Source organism: Arctopsyche grandis, chromosome 2, assembly GCF_051622035.1.
Source record: "Arctopsyche grandis isolate Sample6627 chromosome 2, ASM5162203v2, whole genome shotgun sequence".
NCBI classification, from domain to species: domain Eukaryota; kingdom Metazoa; phylum Arthropoda; class Insecta; order Trichoptera; family Hydropsychidae; genus Arctopsyche; species Arctopsyche grandis.
Window position 1 is genome coordinate 28,674,472 of NC_135356.1, and position 19,696 is coordinate 28,694,167.

At 32.9% G+C, this 19,696-nt stretch overlaps 1 protein-coding gene across 1 annotated transcript; it reads left to right on the plus strand.

Annotated features, from left to right (window-relative positions):
* The first annotated feature begins 163 nt into the window (after nucleotides 1-163).
* On the plus strand, nucleotides 164-17,010 carry LOC143922743 (band 7 protein AGAP004871). Its single transcript, XM_077446082.1, has 5 exons — nucleotides 164-405; nucleotides 2,463-2,535; nucleotides 4,549-4,891; nucleotides 9,342-9,522; nucleotides 16,392-17,010. The coding sequence occupies exons 1-5, from the start codon at nucleotides 280-282 to the stop codon at nucleotides 16,500-16,502; spliced, it is 834 nt and encodes a 277-aa protein (XP_077302208.1). The 5' UTR covers nucleotides 164-279; the 3' UTR covers nucleotides 16,503-17,010.
* Nucleotides 17,011-19,696: the final 2,686 nt, after the last annotated feature.

Below are 19,696 nucleotides of genomic sequence, written 5' to 3' on the forward strand. Positions count from 1 at the left end.
ATAGTATATGAGATGAGATATAACATATAGCAGAATTCAACCAGAAAATGGTTAGCAATATTGCGATAGTTTTTCGATATTAAGCGACCACTGTGCATCGCTGTGACACAACCAGCCACTAGTATGTAGAAAATGTAACACGTGTCCATTGGAGCTTTCAGTTAGTTTGCATTCGGCACCGACTTCGGACGGCTGTCTTTTACATCCATATCCTGGATTCGAAAGTTATGAGCGGTAAGTCAAGCGATTAAAACGGACTGAAAGAGAATCGTTTCCAGTATGCAACCGGGAATTCTGGATGAAGAACCGGATCAAGATTCAAAACTCTGCGGTCAAATACTGACGGTGCTATCATGGATACTCGTTGTCTTGACCATGCCATTTTCATTATTCATATGCTTCAAAGTGAGTATTTATTTACCCTTTTCATTAATTGGCATTAGCGAATTTCGTGTTGCGTTCGTTTATTGTGTTTTGATTTTTAAATTATTTTTATTGTTCATGTATTGTATTCACATATATCTTAGGTTTATTCTAATAGCTGCTGATCCAGTGATCGTTTGTGTTTATTTTGCACATTATTTTTTTTTTGTTAGTATTATTTTATTGTGTACATCTACAGCATAATAGGAAAAAAAGCTCAAAAACCTATTCACAATACATTAAATTTTTGACTCAAGACGTATTCGATTTTAAATCTATTATTGGACTCGGATGTTACATATATTATTTATTTACTTTTAGCTGTTTTTATACCTATCTCTGTACATCCTGTCTGTTGATTTTTCAATTAATAAAATAAATAAATAACATATTGTGCATAGGTGAAATAAACATTAATGTTTGTTCATATGTTTATATGTATAACGCAAATTTGGCGTAATTTCATGGCGCTCTAACTTAAACCGCAAATTACAAAAAAATCTAAATATTGATCTGTTTATATACTAATATGTATTCCTCTAATTTTACCCGCTCGTGTGACGAATTGCCCGGCATTGCTCGGGCCAGTAAAATTGAAAATGGGGAATAAGTAATCTCCTAAAAATGTTGGAATCTGCGGTTTTAGTTAAAATAACCACGAGACAGTATGTCAAATTTGGTGCTTTTGATTTGGATACTGTAGATTTGCATAGCGAAGAAACAAAATTCGTGTACATGTACATACATAAATGGCGAAGTTATAAAAATCGAACTTTTTCAGAAAATTTCGTATTCTACGGTTTTTGTTAGAATACCATGAAATGGTATACCAAATTTAATGCTTCTAAATAATAAGAAATGTAGGTCTGCATAGCGACCAAATATTCAACTATATTTTGTAAATTATGGTATTGTTCAAAACGATTAAAATATGGCTTACTGTGCATGTATAAATATTTGCTTAATACTTTTAGCAAAATTTTTTTTTTATTTCTATGCTGCGAATTTTTTTGAATTAGTAAAATATTTACACAATTTTTAACTTATTTATGTAATCGATTCAGTATTAAATGGCGAAAAATACCAAAAATACATTTTCCAAACTTTCTATATATTTTTCTATTTAATCCTATTTCTTACAAGATTACTCAGCCTTGACCGTAACTTGCATAATTAATAATCAGCCTTGACCGTATTTTTTTTAGTCAAGTGAAAGTATTTATGAAAATTTGTGTAAAAATATATTAAAAGGTTTATGTGAGAAGGTGCGAAAAAATGTCTTCTAATATTGAATCATTTTATCCAACTAACATGTGAAGTTGTAGCGTGTGTGGCGCGAATGTAAATAAAACATTCTGAAGTAAAACTTCTTGACGAGCGGTAGCGTAAGTTCATAAGTTCATACATTTACAGCTAAACGGTGTTTCAAAGTGTAATTGTCTTAATGTCTAATTTCCAATTTTCTGAAATATGTATCTTTGTATTATAATAATAAATCGAAATATTCATCAAGAATTAGTTAAAATTTTTGTGCGATAATCTCATTACAAGTATATAAAAAGTTAAGCGTATATGTGTGCCTCATTCCATCATCCCCATCACCCCCCCCCCCCCCCCCATAAAAACAATATAATTGCAGCGCGCGTTAAATACCATACGTTTCAAAAGTATGATTGATCTGTATGACCAACAAAATAGTAGACAGAACTTTGCATATCTGCATTAGACAGCGTATTATTATAATTTGTGACATTTTCTTGCTAATATCAATCGAGTTAATCGAAAATCGATGTATTCTAATACCATTTGCGATAGATTCATTTTTGACATTTACGATAAAACTGATATGTGTTTGTATGTGATTCTAGTTGCATATACATGATAGTATTTTTTAAGTTTATTATATATATGACGAAAAAATATGACTATGCAAAATGGCTTTAAATTTACGTCACATTTTATTTATTTAAAATTATTCATGCCTAGTAAATTATTTCAAGGATGATTCTTACAAGGTTTTTATTATTCATTAAAATTAGGTCGTTCAAGAATACGAGAGAGCTGTCATATTCAGATTGGGAAGACTCTTATCGGGAGGAGCTAAAGGACCAGGTAAGTATTATATGCAATTTTTTTTAAACTGTACACTAAGCCAAATAATTTTGTAAAATATAAATAACTAGTTGTTTTACCCGGCTTCGCTCAGTATTTTTATTATAAACAGCTTAAAGATGGCGAATTTTTTTTATTAAATTTACTTGAATCGAAAAAAATAATATTATTTAACGACCGACCAATTACAAACGTCTTTGACCAATCCAGCCAGAAACGACTTTGACGACAACCAATCGGAAACGAATTACAGACGCCATTTTCGTTTTATGTATAAGATTTGGTCAACTTTCACATATCTATACATATTTTATTTTTTTATTTTTTTATTTAATTTACACCAAGAAGGCCTAACAGGTAAACCCAATGCGCCTTCCTGGCCAAAGACAGTTATATAAACATATATGTACACCATCCATATATACACAAATACTTACACGTATACACAAATACACATACATACATACATACATAAATATAAAAATGTACATACATATACATACTAGTAAAAATGTTCATTATTTCATGCAAGGAGATGTTATAATTATTCATATTTCAATATTTAACCCGTAGTTATTGGGAACGTGGACTCAAAAAAATGGTATACAGTACCGCTGGCATAAAGCTATACTATACATATACAGCTTCTTTTATAATATACTAGCTGTATTACCCGGCTTCGCTCAGTATTTATAATATAAACCGCTTAAGCATGACAGTTAATAGTAAACATTTAATTAAAAAAATATATATTAAAAAAAAAATTTAAATTTAAAATAAAAATAAAATAAAAAAAATTTAAAAAATCAAAAAAAAAAAAAACATTTTTTCAAAATTTTTTTTTGCCTTCTAGGGCTTCGCCCCTCCACGCCCCCATGAGCAATTGCCGTTTAGGGCTTCGCCCCCCTTAGCTGATGCCTTTTAGGGCTTCGCCCCTCCACGCCCCCATGATTAAATGCTGTCTAGAACTTCGCCCCCCTTAGATAATGCCTTTTAGGGCTTCGCCCCTCCGTGCCCCCATGATTAAATGCCGTCTAGGGATTCGCCCCCTTAGTTAATGCCTTTTAGGGCTTCGCCCCTCCGCGCCCCCATGATTAATTGCCGTTTAGGGCTTCGCCCCCCTTAGTTAATGCCTTTTAGGGCTTCGCCCCTCCGCGCCCCCATGATTAAATGCCGTCTAGGGCTTCGCCCCCCTTAGCTGATGCCTTTTAGGGCTTCGCCCCTCCGCGCCCCCATGATTGAATGCCGTCTAGGGCTTCGCCCCCCTTAGTAAATGCCTTTTAGGGCTTCACCCCTCCGCGTCCCCATGATTAATGGCCATCTAGGGCTACGCCCTCCTTAGTTAATGCCTTTTAGGGCTTCGCCCCTCCGCGCTCCCATGATAAATTGCCGTTTAGGGCTTCGCCCCCCTTAGTTAATGCCTTTTAGGGCTTCGCCCCTCCACGCCCCCATGATTAAATGCCGTCTAGGGCTTCGCCCCCATGATCAGTTGCCGTTTAGGGCTTCGCCCCATAAGGCTGCGCCCCCCTGCGCCCCCTTTGGGGCCCCATGGAGCTGTGCCCCATCGATGACGTCACCGATCTACGGACGACGACGAAGGATACATATTTACATACATACATACAAAGTCTCTTTCCAAATTATATATTAGATGTAATTCGCACCAGTTAAAGATAATATTAGGTTTTAAACCTGTCTAGTAAATTCTGCAAAATATACCTTCGTGAGATACAAACACTATTATTATTATTTCACTGCTTCTCAACCAAGTTTTCCTTTTTAAATTGCTGTTTATTATTTTAAATGTATACACATTCTCATGCTCCACTATAATTATGAACACCCTCGATATATGGATTTACTCAATCGGTTAAATTTACTGGGTTAGCGAGTATGCAGATCGCGTGATGTCAAAACCTACATACATATATGTGTAGATGCGGCCATCGATCCTTTTTCTTCCCTATTCTGAGCTATTAGCATTTTTAATGACACCATATTAACTATTCATAGGTATATTCTTTATTCTGCCGTGCATCGACGCTTACGCCAGGGTGGACCTTCGCACCAGGACCTACGATGTCCCTCCTCAGGAAGTCCTCACCAAGGACAGCGTGACTGTTTCCGTGGATGCAGTTGTGTACTATCGTGTATCCAATGCCACCGTGTCCATCGCCAACGTGGAGAACGCCCATCATTCGACCCGGCTCTTGGCTCAGACTACCCTGAGGAACACCATGGGCACTAGACCTCTTCATGAGATCCTCAGCGAGCGCGAGACTATATCTGGTACCATGCAAGCATGTCTGGACGAAGCTACTGAAGCCTGGGGTATCAAAGTGGAGCGGGTTGAAATGTGAGTCAATTTTCAAATTTCTTCTGGGTACTACATAGCCAGCTTAAGTATAACATATTTTACATCTAGTAGGGATGATTTGAAAAATGTATTTATCTCCAGTGGTTTCTTGTTTGCCTATTGGGTCTGACAAAAATTAGGTGGGAATGGATTGTTGATTAAATCACAATTCACTCCCACCCATTTTTTAGATCCAATAGGCAATGAAGATAAAACTACTGGAGATAAAAATATTTCTCAAATCATCTCCGTTACATGTTAATAACACTTGAGCTGACCATGTAGCTGGTACCCAGAGGAAGATTTTAAAATTGTTTAATATTTCAACAATCACAATCCATTCCACAGTAAGTAGGTTGAATTTTCGTATGGAAGCACCTCGACCATCATCTGTCAGATAAAACCAGCTAACGAGAAACAGTTAGATTTTTTTTATAATCACCCAGTTCTTACTAAAATTGATAGGTATATTCGTAACCACTAAGAAAGTCGACTAATTTTTCGATTTCATTCGGGATTTGAATCCACAACCCCTAAACTGATAAACAATTGCTGAATCAGTGAACTACGCCCAAGTTTATAAATTTATTTCTTTGTCATAAAAAGTAATGAAAAGCGTCGCTTTTGTATATAGTATATACATATAATCACTACATTCTAGAAACACATTTGCTTTGCTATGTATTCCATAAGTTATATAATATTATAAATATGTATAAACGATATGAACTGATAATAACAAGAAAAACATTTTAAAGTGGAACTTTTCGAGCTATGGTGCCGCAAATTTATCTATTATACTATCACAATCTAATAAATTCACCACAACACTTTCAATGAACATCGATGTTAAATGATTTAAGTTATCTAGATTTATCGAATTCTTTAAATTATTTTTAACTCGTTTCAAAACTGAAAATGAATGTTCGCCACTTGCATTACATATAGGAAGCGTTAGGAATATAATTAAAATTTTTTTAATATTCGGAAACGTTGACTTTGCACTCTTATTGGAATTTCTCTTCACCACTAGTCTACTCTAGGATGGAAAAAATTATATATATTTTTTTTTAATTTTATTTGTTCATATTATTAAATTATGTCGAAGATCAAATTGGTGAATTCATTTTAACAAAAAATACGCAATTTTTTTTTTAGATAAAAACTAAATTTTTTGCTTAGTTATTTTGGGACATCTATTCGTCTCCAATTGTGACCATAATAACATGATGTTGAATTGGTATAGCATTTTTCGAATATAGTCACTAAATTCAATTATTTCAAACCATCATAATTACCAAATCGAACTAAATGATGAGTTTTACATTTCTTGTATTATTTATGACAGCAGTTTTGTATAATAAATGAGTTTTATTACTAGAACTTTTAACTTTTAAAATATGCCTATAGAAATGTTTTCATACCTACCCTATAGTTCGTTAGGCAGTTTGGGTCCAAGGATACAAAGCTATTGTCTGTTTACTCATTGTATTTTAATGCGTACCCACCCTCATAAAGTGTCTATTGGTTAGTTTTTAAACTGTTAGTTAAAATCATATTTTCTATTCGTTACCTACTTGTAGGACACATCGAAAAAAAAAGCTGGATCATCCCAGAAGGCGGGCAAAGACGAAAAGATTAGATTTAACAGATACACGGTGTTTTTGATCACTATTTTTTTACACTTTTCAAACAAATCTTGCCTTTGAAGTTCACGACGGACTCATCGACCACTATGTCTCTGCACGGTATAATTAATTGTCTGCATTTAGCATCTAAATGATTCAAAAAGCCATTGTGTTCTACATTATTATTTTTGAGTTGTAATATCCGAAATATTTGTAGAAAACGATCTCTTTTGAAGACACTCCTAAAAAACATATTTTCAACCGAAAAATAATATTTTTTTGGTTGAAAATATGATTACTTAAAATCGACCAATTATCACTGTTTGTATCTCTGATATCATCTTCACTATCGCTTAACGGTATCAACATAGCGCTTTTTTTTACTTGGTTGGGGTTGAATGCCACTTCCACTGTCAAAATTTTCTACATTATCAAATACAAAATAGTTATCATCACTATCATTTTGGAAGTCTTCTAGGTTTTGGAAGTTTTCTAGTAGGTAACGAATAGAAAATGTGATTTTAGCTAACAGTTTTAAAACTGAAATGTCAATGTTGCCAACACTTGTATTTATTATTTCACCATATGCACTAATATTGCCGAGCACGTCGCTATCACATCATATGTATATTCCGTAGAACTTTTATTAAGTTGATTCATGGTGCAAAATATATTTCGCGTTTTTATCATTATGTAAAATTATGGTCACCCCATCGAAAATAGCTTCTTAGAGCACAATGTATCGATACCGACTGCCCAAATAAAACGGCGCACTCAAATGTAGAAGCAGGTAAAGAATGCAAATATAGACGCTAGCCCTTTACTGTAATTATCCTATTTATACATTTTCTAGCATCTCGTATCCTTTAAGTACACTATTGTAAAATAAAACCTTCAAAAATTTGCCAATGAATATTAAAAATAAAGCTCCAAAGTAGCCGCTTAACAAAGCCACTATACTGGCTTTCCGAGCTGGCAGCCGAATACCCGAAAGCCACTATAGTGGCTTTCAGAGTTCAAGACATTAAGCCTCGAATTAATAATTTATAAATATCGACAGGATTCGTAATATTATATTTTCACTTTTGACACATGCCATAAAATATACAATTTCATCTTTAAAATATCTAGCGTCAATGTCATTTTTACATTTTGAAATTATTCGTTCAACACATTCGTTAAATTCATTTTCATTTCAACTTCTTCTTGTTATTTCCGAAATTAATGCATCACAAATAAAGTTATGAACAATTTGTAAATACAATAAAGTTTTCTTTTTTTACGTCTAGTGTCTTTAAATTGCTGATTTCCAGTTAAAATGTTGGCATCTTTTTCGATTTCTTTGAATTCATTTCTCGTTTTTTTTTAAACTCTACAAGACATTTTATCAATTTTGTTCCCAACAACTTGTGCTGCATATTTTCTAACGGTTTATTTGTAAAATTGACGCGTTGTAAACACTGAACAACAAAAAATCATCGATTTGGAGGCCCCTTCAATTTGAAGGCCACAGATATGCGCCAATTTCTCTGTGCGATAATCCGCCACTGAATCTACCCATTACTAATCTCTAAGTCTAGCTTCATATCTACATATGTACTTGTGCACTATTCGGATGACTTCTTGTTATTCCAAGCGTATGTAAATTTTGCCCAAGAAAGAAAGATGCCCAAGTTTATCATCATATATGCCAGATTTGAGAAAAAGATTCTACCTACATGATATCTATGTACATACATATGTATGTACATAGATATCCTCGTTCTAATTATATGCATGAATCTTCCAATGAAATTACTATATTTACATTTCTCTGATTCTGGGTATCCATTTTCTTGGCTACATGTCCCACAATTCAATTCTTATATGATGTTATATGCTAAAAAGAAAAGGAAAAGTCGACTACCAAACTCGTCTTCTTTTCTACTTGTTAATTTCACTTATTGTTGTGAACATGAGATTAAGTGATCACCGCTAAGTAAACCAGTAGTTGACGAGCGTCAATCACTCTACGTTACAATACTAAGAAAAATGACCAAATAGATAATTGCATTATAAAGCAAGAAAATGAACAACAAGATGGATCAATATGAAAAGATTTACATATATAAAAAAGGAATTGCAGGAGTAGTTGGTAGAACACGGATTAATGTGAAATTATGAGCTATTGTATGCCTGATAGCATTTCATTAGATGATAAACCAGTAGAAGTAGTAAATGATTATTTATATATAGGTCAAATAATTGACATATCCAATAGTAAAGATGAAGAGATAAAGATACGTATGAAATTATGATGGAGTGCATTTGGACGAATGAATGTTGTTTTTAAATCCAAAATGCTTCTCTGCCTGAAGAAAAAGATCTTCGATCGATGCATTTTGCAAGTGATGACGTATGGATGTGAAACTTGGACACCAAAATGCTACACAAAGTCCAATGCACTCAAAGAAGTATGGAACGCAGTATGCTTGGCATAACGAGGAAAACACGTGGGTGAGAAGTATGACAATGGTAGTGAACACAGTGGGTAGAGTTAAGAGATTGAAATGACGGGCCATGTGGTTAGTTGAATGGATGAAAGGTGGACAAAATAAGTGCTACAATAGTACCCGAGAGAATGCAAATGGGTAAGAGGAAGACCGCGGGAAGATGGGTAAACGAAATGTGTGGGGTGAAATGGATGAGAGTTGCGCAAACAGAGATGACTGGAAGTGTGTTAGAGAAGCCTTCATCCAGCAGTGGATGGTGGGGGGCTGTAGATGATGAGTGAAAGATTATGGAGGGAGCTAATTAATTATTTTGATACTTTACAAATGAAGTAAGGACGTGAGGCTTCCGGTGCAACTTCAGAGGGCCATGGCTGCTGAAGCCGAAGCCGCTAGAGAAGCTAGGGCCAAGGTGATAGCTGCCGAAGGTGAACAGAAGGCATCCAGGGCTTTGCGAGAAGCTTCAGAAGTCATCGGCGATTCCCCAGCTGCTCTACAACTCCGATACTTACAGGTGAAACTAAATTGAGTCATGCATTAAATATGTAAACAAAATGTCAAGGGGTGCGCCGCTTCGATGAAATTAATTTAATTAAAAGCCTACTAGTTTTATTTTTGGATAAAGTTATACTTGCACATATACATACATATACATATGCACGTTTAATATTTAATCAGACGACTAACCTATTTAGCATAGAAGGACAAATGAAATAGAAACGATGTTTACCACTTTGAAATAAATTCACCTTCATTGTCATTCATTGTTTATTAATTTTAATGTTTTTGTAATTTTTATTTTTTGTTTGCTTTATATTACCATGTGGTGCTCACTGCACATGGAATATAATATTTTCATTTATATTTGTATTTTTTTTTCTCACTCTACTGCTTTCTTTTTTTACATTTTATTCTGTATCTGTGTCAATTTAAATAAAATAAAATTAATTAAAATTTAATGTGGGATGAGACACATACATAGTCCTATGCTAAATTTAGTGTTAATGTACTTTATATAGCACAATTGAACATTCTTATACACGGGTTTGGTGCATCCGCTCTAAAATCGCCAGATTAACAGAACGGTAGCTTTAACCCCTTGACTGCTACAACAACGATAAATCGTTGTTTTGAAATCGACGAAGATTGCTACGACGATCGTTGTTGTCGTCATTAATTGTCGTATTTCAATACTTTCTTTGAGCCGCCAGCGCATCAGTGGCACGAAACATTTTTTTTATATACGTATTTATATTTATTTTTCAATCAAGCTTTATAAATATTTATCAATTTTTTAAATAAAAGCTCTTCAATTTCGGGTTCATCATCAAAGTAAATTTCGGGTTCGTTGTCAAAGTCATATAAGGAGTTATTACTTGGGAATTGATTATTGTCGATAAATTCATTTTCAGAATCAGTAGAGCTGCTGATTTGTCGAGTTCCTCGGCGAGGAGCTGTTATTTCGCTTTCGCCACTTTCACTGTCCGATATCATTTTGCAGACTTAAAATAAATGGCAAAAAACAATAGAAATCCGCTTTCAATTATATAGGTCACGAGACGTCACGAATTCGTGTAATAAATTAAATGCAACTGAAATGCATACAAAATGTTTATGATACATATTGAAAAATTATTTGATTATTAGAAACTTCGCATCCTTGTGTATCTCGCTCAACGTACACAATTAAAACCAAGAAAGAAAGAGAGAAAGACCGCTACCTGTTTCAAATGTATCGCATGTTGTAAGGATACATCCATGTCTTTTTCGAGATATTCCATCGAGATATTAAATACCAACTTACCTTAGAAATATGATAAAGTTGCAGTAAAAGAGAAAAAAACACAGTGCTTTTCACAAAATAATGAATGATTTTAACGGAAACGCACGTCAATATTGAACAAAATTCAGACGCAAACCGATTTCAAACATCTTTCTTTTGTTTTTGAAGACCTTTTGAGGGATAATCCACCGATATTTTTTGCTAGTGAATAGAGTTGCATTTAAGGATAAGATCACAAAAAAAATGAGGCCAAAAGTTCCCATAATGAGTTATTTACGACCGTGACAAATTTACCCAAACGCATCTCGAGAGGGGTGGCGTAATATTCTGGTCAGGGACTGTATAGCTCGTGCAACGAAAGCTGGCACGTACCAATACAAACACGTATATTGTATCCGTGAAGATATGAATAAGATTTTTTGTATCTGTTTTCTAGGACAATCAGTTGGTCCCTTTCATACGCACCCACTTTCCGAGCATGACAGAAACAACAATTATTTTTTGTATTGCTCGGTGATTTTTGCTCAGTGATCAAGTGTGCACTACAGGGTGATTTTTTCCAGTTTCACTGGTCAGTCACCGATCAACCCCCACAAACTGACGTAACGCGTTCTTATATTGTTTGCTAATTGGTTAATTGGAGTTAGTTCATTAGAATTAGTGGATATATGATAATAAAATGCTTTGTAATAAAATTGGATCTGGGAAAACACTAACGGGACAATCTCGCGAAATTGTGTATAATGTTTTCAACTATTTCATGGATTGTGTATTGAATAGTGAAAGTGACGAAAGAAATAGTTTTATGAAAAATTTATATGCTTCAACTGCGGAAGCGACTGGTGTTTCTAAAAGAAGTGTTCAGCGAATTGTTTGTGAAGTACGAAATCAATTTGTGGTGGCTAATAAACCGCCAACATCGCAACCTTCAATATCGGAGCCATCAACGACACAACCTATATCCTATAATAAAAAACAATAAACAAAATCATCAAGAGTTTGTACTTGATAAAATCTTGGAAGCTCACAAAATCTTGGAAACATGAAGAAAAATTTATTGAACTGGAACCAAAACTCGATAATTTAACGGACAATTTCATTGACATTATAAAAGTAGAATATTCTGATAGCGAATATATGGATTCTTCAAGTGATGGAGAATTAAGTGGCGTAGAAGAATTATGATACGACATTGTATAGAAACAGAAGACTATCCAAAACGAGCAAAGAAGTAACGAATTAAAGAAAATCAGAAAAGGTTAGTAAAACTAGAAGTACGTTTAGTAGTAGAGTAGTAAAAGTAAAGTCTTATAATAGAAAAGTTTGAAATTGAAATTCAAAAATAAGATTATAAAATGAACAATGTATTTATTTAGATTAGAAACACTTCCGGTTCGGGTAGACTTTCTGGGTGTAAATGTACTGCGGCATTATCCAAAGATCGCCGCAATATTTTTTTTGTAAGTTTATTTTATTATTATTTATGACAAGTTCTGACTTAGCTACAAAATTCTGAAGCCGACAAACAATTCTATGCAAAATAATGAAAAAATATTTTGATGGTCTAGGCACCCAACAGTAAACAAATTTGAAGTGAGCAAATAAACAACAAAGTGTAGCGCTTTCTTTGCGAATTTATTTTATTATATTTGTAACGGTCGGGACTTAATACTAGCCGACAAAGAAGAATGTCTATACATAATAATGAAAAGGACTGCATTATTATCAAAATTCGAACACTTTTAAAATCACTTATTTCCTGTTTAATATAATTTATATCCTATATTTTTTTCTCATTTTTTAATTCGTATTAATTTTTGCATACGTACGTTTGTTTTACTTATAATTTAAAAAAATGCTATTTATCATTTTATTCGTGGTACGTATTAAAATATTAAATAAATATGCCACCCAAATTATATCATAGATCTTAAAAACATTACACGATCGGTTGAAATAAAATATATAAATAACAGCCTGTATATGAAAAATGCATTTGTATGAGTACTGTGCACGCGCCTTCTGTAGCTAATAGACCTGTATGTATGAATGTACCTACGAGTATACACACAAGGTGCACTAAAAATCCTTATTTAACAATTTTTTGTATATCTTCCGAAATGAGTTTATAAATAAGTGCTTACATAGTTTCTTCTATGTAGTATTTTTTCGCCGAAGACTAATCACCGAGCTATGCATTTTGAACGAATCTAGTCTGGTCTGGTACTGCAGCTGGAATCTGGTCTGGTACTGGTACTGGAACTGGTCTGTAAAATCATCGTGACTAGACCAAATGCCGGCAACCGATCTCGCTCATCAGCTGACTTTATTGCTTGCGCGACCAGTAAGTTATATATTATACAACTGCATACATTTGATCTGGTCGCACAACAAAATTACCGAACAAGTCACCCGGTGCGGCCTGGCTCTAAAGAGGTTTCCCGGAAGGATTCTCTCTTCGGATGAACTGTGAAGGATAGCCTTCCTTTCGCGGTTGTCAATCGGATATTATTTATAATGTATATTTATTTTTTACTTTATCTATGTAAAAAAAAAATCGATCACTAATCATGTTTTCATGATCTAGAAAAAATATCTGTATTTTGGGGATTTTTTTACACCGTTAGTCTAATCGAACTGAAACTTAGTATTAGTAACTGAAATTCTTATCGACACAATGCAAATTTTTTTCAAATTTTTAATTTGACCGAAAATGTTACCTCTAATTATAGGTGTCCCCTTTTTTTAAGTTTTTGAATTCAATTAACCGCTAACCAAATCGAACTGAATTTTTTTTACATTTAATAAAAATTATAAATTTTATATAATATTTTTACCTGAACCGGAAGTAGTACTTTTAGTCTAGAGAATCAAGGTTTTTTAAATTTTTTCATCAGAAACCTTTTAGTTTATTGAACTAAAATTTCATAGAATTTTAAACTTAATACCAAGTTATGTATAAAATTTGGTAAGCATCCGTCAATCAGAAGTGGTAGTTTTCTCTTGTTCAATTTTGCTTCCACTATTTTTCGACCCCTTAAACATGTGTCCTCTTCACGAAAAAATTCAAGTATTAATGTTATGAAAATAAAAAAAAATCACTTTAATTTAATAAGCCGGAATTTTCCCTCTTAGAAAAGTCAAATATGTTGTGACCACGATTCTGTCCACACCCCTGAACGATTTATATTTGTATTCTTTATTTAGTAACTTAGAGCTGATATGGTTTCGGTCAGAATTCGTAAACCGGAAGTAGTATTTTTTTTTAAAACAATATTTCATTATTTTATTTTGACATTTTAAATTATTTTAATCTTCTTGAAATATGTATATTGTGTATAATATTTATAGTGATTTTAAGTAATAAAAAAATTTGAACAAAATCCGACAACCGGAAGTAGAACTTTTGTTTTGTGTAAGTTTCTCTCCAATTGCGCTCAACTTGTATCGAAAATCCTCTCGTAGTATTAACAAATGCTCTCATGCTCTTCAATATCTAATTTTGTTTTGTGACCTTATATCCGATTTTTTTTTTGTTAGTTAAGGGACCTTTGACGCATCTTTTATATACATATGTATGTATTAAGTATGTATAAATAAATTTATAAATTTATAAATTTATAAATGTATTTATAAATTTATATACATATGTATGTATAAACGTAGGTATTAAGTGCACGTGGGGCTTTTCCAGTGTTCGTTCGGTTTTGACTCGGGTCAAATTTGATTGACAGACAAAAAAATATGTAGAACCAATTTCATAAGACGGACGACAAATCGATACCTTCATAGGACCTATAAAAAAGGCAAGGCAATCGTTGAATAATACATGGTTAGAATGGGTCGACTCGCACAATGTATGTATGTATGTATGTATGTATGTATGTATGTATGTATGTATGTACTTACAAACATCTAACCGTGTAATTATTCTTCGTTCGTTATAACTTACTTTTAAACTTACACTTACTAATTATAGTGAAGCAGCTACATTATAGTGTTCTATACATAGAAATTCTATACATAATATAGTATACAATTAAACCGTCAGTTTCGTTCAATAAGTGGTCAGTAATATTTTCCAAGAATTCAATAATACATAGTAGTCTATGTAATTATGAATGATCGATAGACGGTAAACTACATTATATTTATTTAAAAGTAGATATAGTCAAACAGTAGATATAGCCGATAATATAATGTGCCGATCATTATTTATTTATTTATTTAAAGTTTGTACCATTGTAGCATTACAGGAATTCCTAATGCGCCAAAATGGTCAAAAACATAACAGAAAAGAAACAAAATAATAAGTATAGAAATTAGACATGCCAAAAACAAAACATACTCAAACAACACATTTTACATAATCATATAAAATTATAAGCTATAAAATAGCGGATAATAATAATTGCAAATTAAAACTAGATATGATTCAGTTGAATAAACCAAACGGTTTCTGAGAAAAACATAAAAAACTTCGATTCTCTATAGTAAAAGTACTACTTTCGGTTCAGATAAAAATATTTAAAAAATATAAGGTTATAAATATTGTTATTTATATTACATGTAAAAAAAATTCAGTCCGAATCAGTCAGCGGCTTGGGAGATAATTGAATTCAAAAACTTAAAAAAAAGAGGACACCTATAAGGGGAGGTACCATTTCCGGGCAACCCAAAAATTCGAAAAAAAATTACGTTATGTCGATAAGAATTTCAGTAACCGATACTAAGTTTCAGTTCGATAGGACTAACGGTGCTCAAAAAAACTCCAAAATATACAAACACACATTTTTTCCAGATCATGAAAACGTGATCAGTAATCGATTCTGAGTTCGAATCAGTCAAAATCTCGAGTTCGAATTTTCGCATGATCACAAAATTTCATCTATTGTTACTACTTACAAAGAAGAGAATGTCTTAGAATAGAATGAAAAATAAATATATACACATATGCATACATATATACACAGACAAAAATACATTTATACGTAATCATAAAAAAGCAATAGCATTTAATAATAGCAGATAAAGTAAAAATATCAAATAATAAAATATAACATAAAAAATGTCTTGCACCTACTGCCAGTTCCGATAAATAAGAACCAACTTGTAAATAAAAAACATCCCTGTGAGGCCCGAATGGAAGAGAATAAATCAAAATTCCACTCATAAATCTCAACCAATCATGAAAACAATGATGAGCGCAGACTACCAGACAAATGGGTTAGAATAATATCCGACAATTTACGGTCACTAAAATGGAAAATATTACATTCAGTCGAATAGCTCTTGGAATAGGAGCCATTCGAAAAAGAAATGTACGAGCAGGAGACCAGCCACCAAATGATGATGTCTACCACGCACATAATTAATAATAATAATTTAAAATTGAATTAATTTTTTTGAAAAAATTATTTTGTTTTTGTCGGCCGCTGATGTGAACGAAGTGATGTACCGCGTCTCTTTCCACGATATACGATTCCAAGGGGAGAAAGAGAGACGGAGCATGTTAACAACATTCAAACACGCGCGCGCGCGCGCGCACGCATTAAACAGTTATTATATATGTATACGATAACAAATTATTTTGTTTCCAGACCCTAAACACAATATCAGCTGAGAAGAACTCCACCATTGTATTCCCGCTGCCAATTGACCTGCTAACGTATTTCATGAAATCCAAAGACGCCAAGACCTCCAAGGAGTAATTTAAATTTTATGTCCGTGTTCAATTTACATATATTATATAAGACACCTTTTTTATGATTATTTTGAATGTTTATTTCATTGAAAATTATGATCCTAGTGTAATGATTTCGACCTCACGATCTTTGATCCATAGATGGTTCATTTTTCACACATGTATGTATCTTTCGGGTATTTTTTAAAAATAAATAAAAAGCCTGTACTTGAATGGTATTATTTAAAGTATACGTATTTTCGTAAGTCAGATATGACAACCCTGAATAAGGTTTAATAAGGGTGTGATCATATACTCTATTGGTGTAGCTTTTATTGTTCATGTATTCAACGTACTTGGTTTGTGTTTATAATGAAACTTGTATTGATATTCAAATTCTAAAACAATTATTTATTTCCACCTGAAGTCAATCATTTATTTATATGCACGTATGTATGTATGTAATCAATCGATGTTTAGTTAGTGTATTATTATATTTCATGATCAATGATCTGAGAAATAAAGAGAAGCAAATGAAAAAAATATTTGTTTTATTCCGTAAATCTTTAAATGAAATCTTTTTATTTTGGGAATTTTTTATGTATTGTTGCGTAGGGATGGATTTGGGATGCAAATAAAAATACCAAAATCGCTTCACAGCATTTATTGAATGGTTCAGGAGGTCTACACGTAACCAGCGCTCGCTCCAGAATAATCTGATATGGCGTATGTCCTTATAAAGGACAAGTTTCTCACCACACCTCCCCCGATCCATTTATGTATCTATTGTCTAAGCACGTAGAGTTTAAAGTCTCACGCTCTCGCCTGGGTTCTGCGAATTCTAGCGGGTACTTACTGAGTCCCGTTAGGCCAATGTGGGGGGGTTCCCACGTTATGGTATTTATGTATGTAGAATGAGCGTGCGAAATTTCAAAACCAATTATTGAAATTTCAAAGCGATTATTTATTTTATTCAGAAAACATTAACGAAATTGCCATTTTAAATGATTGATTTTTCACGTTAATAACATACCAATTTTAATAGTGCGCTTAAGCCGTTAGCATCGCAAATTAATAATGCCGTCTTGACACTTACATATTTCTTGCATCAATAATTCATCGAGGACAAGGAAATAGTGATCAAATAGCAAGAAGTCGACGTCCAATCACTGAATCGAATATGCATGCATAGCATCCTCACTATTTCTATGTATGCATTGTCAATTATTCATCGACTTTAAAATACTAGACGGCCAGAAGTTTTGGTTCTTGAGAGTCGATATAAGGCTGTCTGTATTTGAATGAGTAATGTATGTACATATGTAGTTGGAAGTAGAGTTTCAACTATTATAGTTCAGGGACGTCATTTGGGGGGGGGGGGGGGCATGGCATGTCAGCTGCCATGCCTTAGTTTTGGAATAGTGTGAATTTAGAAAGCAGTAAGAATTTAAAGATTTATTAAATAATATCATTGTTATGTTATGTTACTTTTGAGTAGCATAGACTAGGCCAGAAATAAAGGTTCTATTTTGTAAAAAAAAAGGTTATATTTTGTTTTGTTAAATAGTATTCCTTGGTTAAAATTCTTAGAAATTGTTCGACCTGTGGAGCGAATTGTTAGAAAGGTGCACCTCATTTTATTTACAACTGAAACGGTAATTTGTTTATGACTTCCCTTCGTAGAATTAACGGAACCGAAAATACAATTGCAAGAAGATTTAATTTAAGTGAAAGTCAACGATGGTATTTCCCACTGTTAATCTGCACGTGCATTAAACACGTGCAATTTTTTCAGGGACGTCATTTGGGGGGGGCATGGGGGGGCACTTGGCCCCCCCTAAATTTAGGAATACTGTGAATTTATAAAATATTATGAATTTAATGATTAATGAGATACTATGGATGTATGAATGCTACGTTTATTTCTTATGCTACTTTTGGGTAGCTTAGTAACTAATAAAATAATCGCTGCTACGTGCTTTGAAAAAAAAGATTTTAAGCCTTTGGTAAAATTTTTAGAAATTGTTCATCTTATGGAGCGAATCGTTAGAAAGGTCTCATTTACTTTATTTTGTCTCAAAAATAGATGTGTAACGTTTATTTTACCGAAAGTTCGTATTTATTTTTTGTTTTCAAGAAAGGTTTTAAATTAATATTTTACTGAATCTGTTCAATCAAAAATGATTTTATTTCTCGTATTTTTATTTTCAGACGCCCATTCTCACACAAAACAACGAATGAGATGGATTTCATCTTCATGTGTAACGAATTCGGTCCAAAAAAAGTTTTAGTTATTTAATAAAATTATCTTATCAATGTTGGTACATAAATAATACAAATATAAATCTACAGCTTGATACGTTCAGGGGTGTGGTAAAAAAAACCGTGTGTTCACAACATTTTTGAAAATCCCACTTCTGGTTAATTAAATTTAATGATTTTTTTTATTATATTTTCATCACATTAATACAAGGAATTATACCTGAAATCGTGAAGAGCACAGATATTTGAAAGGTCGATTAAAATAGTGGAAGAAAAATCCGGTAAACCGCTACTGTCGGCTAACGGGTGTTCACGAAATTTTATATATAACTTGGCATTAAGTTTAAAATTCTAGATATGAAACATCAGTTCAATACGCCAAAAAGCTTCCGAGAAAAACATAAAACCTTTTATATATATGTACATATATAAAATTATAAAAATAATAAAAAGACAATCAGAAACGTGATCAGTGATCGATTCCGAGTTTGAATTTTTGCATGATCTCAAAACTTCATCTATTGTTATTACCTACATACATATGTATGTACATACATAGATAAAGTAAAGACAGTCGGTAGAAATTAATGTAATTGATAGTTTTTTAGTGACACAGTTTGATGGACGATTTTTGTTGACCATGTGAAGATTTTTGGAAAAAAATTTTCGTCTGCGGCGCTTTTTTATATGTTTACATAATGTTTTTCCAAAAATAAGCTTATTTTTTATATTTCAAAACTCAATGAGGTGTATGCAAAGAATACTTTCCATTTGTATTACGATATAAAAAAAAAATTTGAAAAAAAAAATCTATTTGACCAATTTTTGCCTGCCACCCCGAAATTAAAAGCTGAAATGACGTCCCTGCAACTATCTATCTAGAAGAAGTTATTCTATATATACGTATATTGTATGTATAGTTTGAATAAATCGAAAGATGTAAAAATTGAAGACAGCGTT

Bases quoted from the DNA above. Each gene is read 5' to 3' on its own strand.
- LOC143922743 (XM_077446082.1), top strand. From the start codon at position 280: ATGCAACCGGGAATTCTGGATGAAGAACCGGATCAAGATTCAAAACTC. The intron at 406-2,462 runs GTGAGTATTTAT...CATTAAAATTAG, and splicing joins CATTATTCATATGCTTCAAA to GTCGTTCAAGAATACGAGAG. The intron at 2,536-4,548 runs GTAAGTATTATA...AACTATTCATAG, and splicing joins GGGAGGAGCTAAAGGACCAG to GTATATTCTTTATTCTGCCG.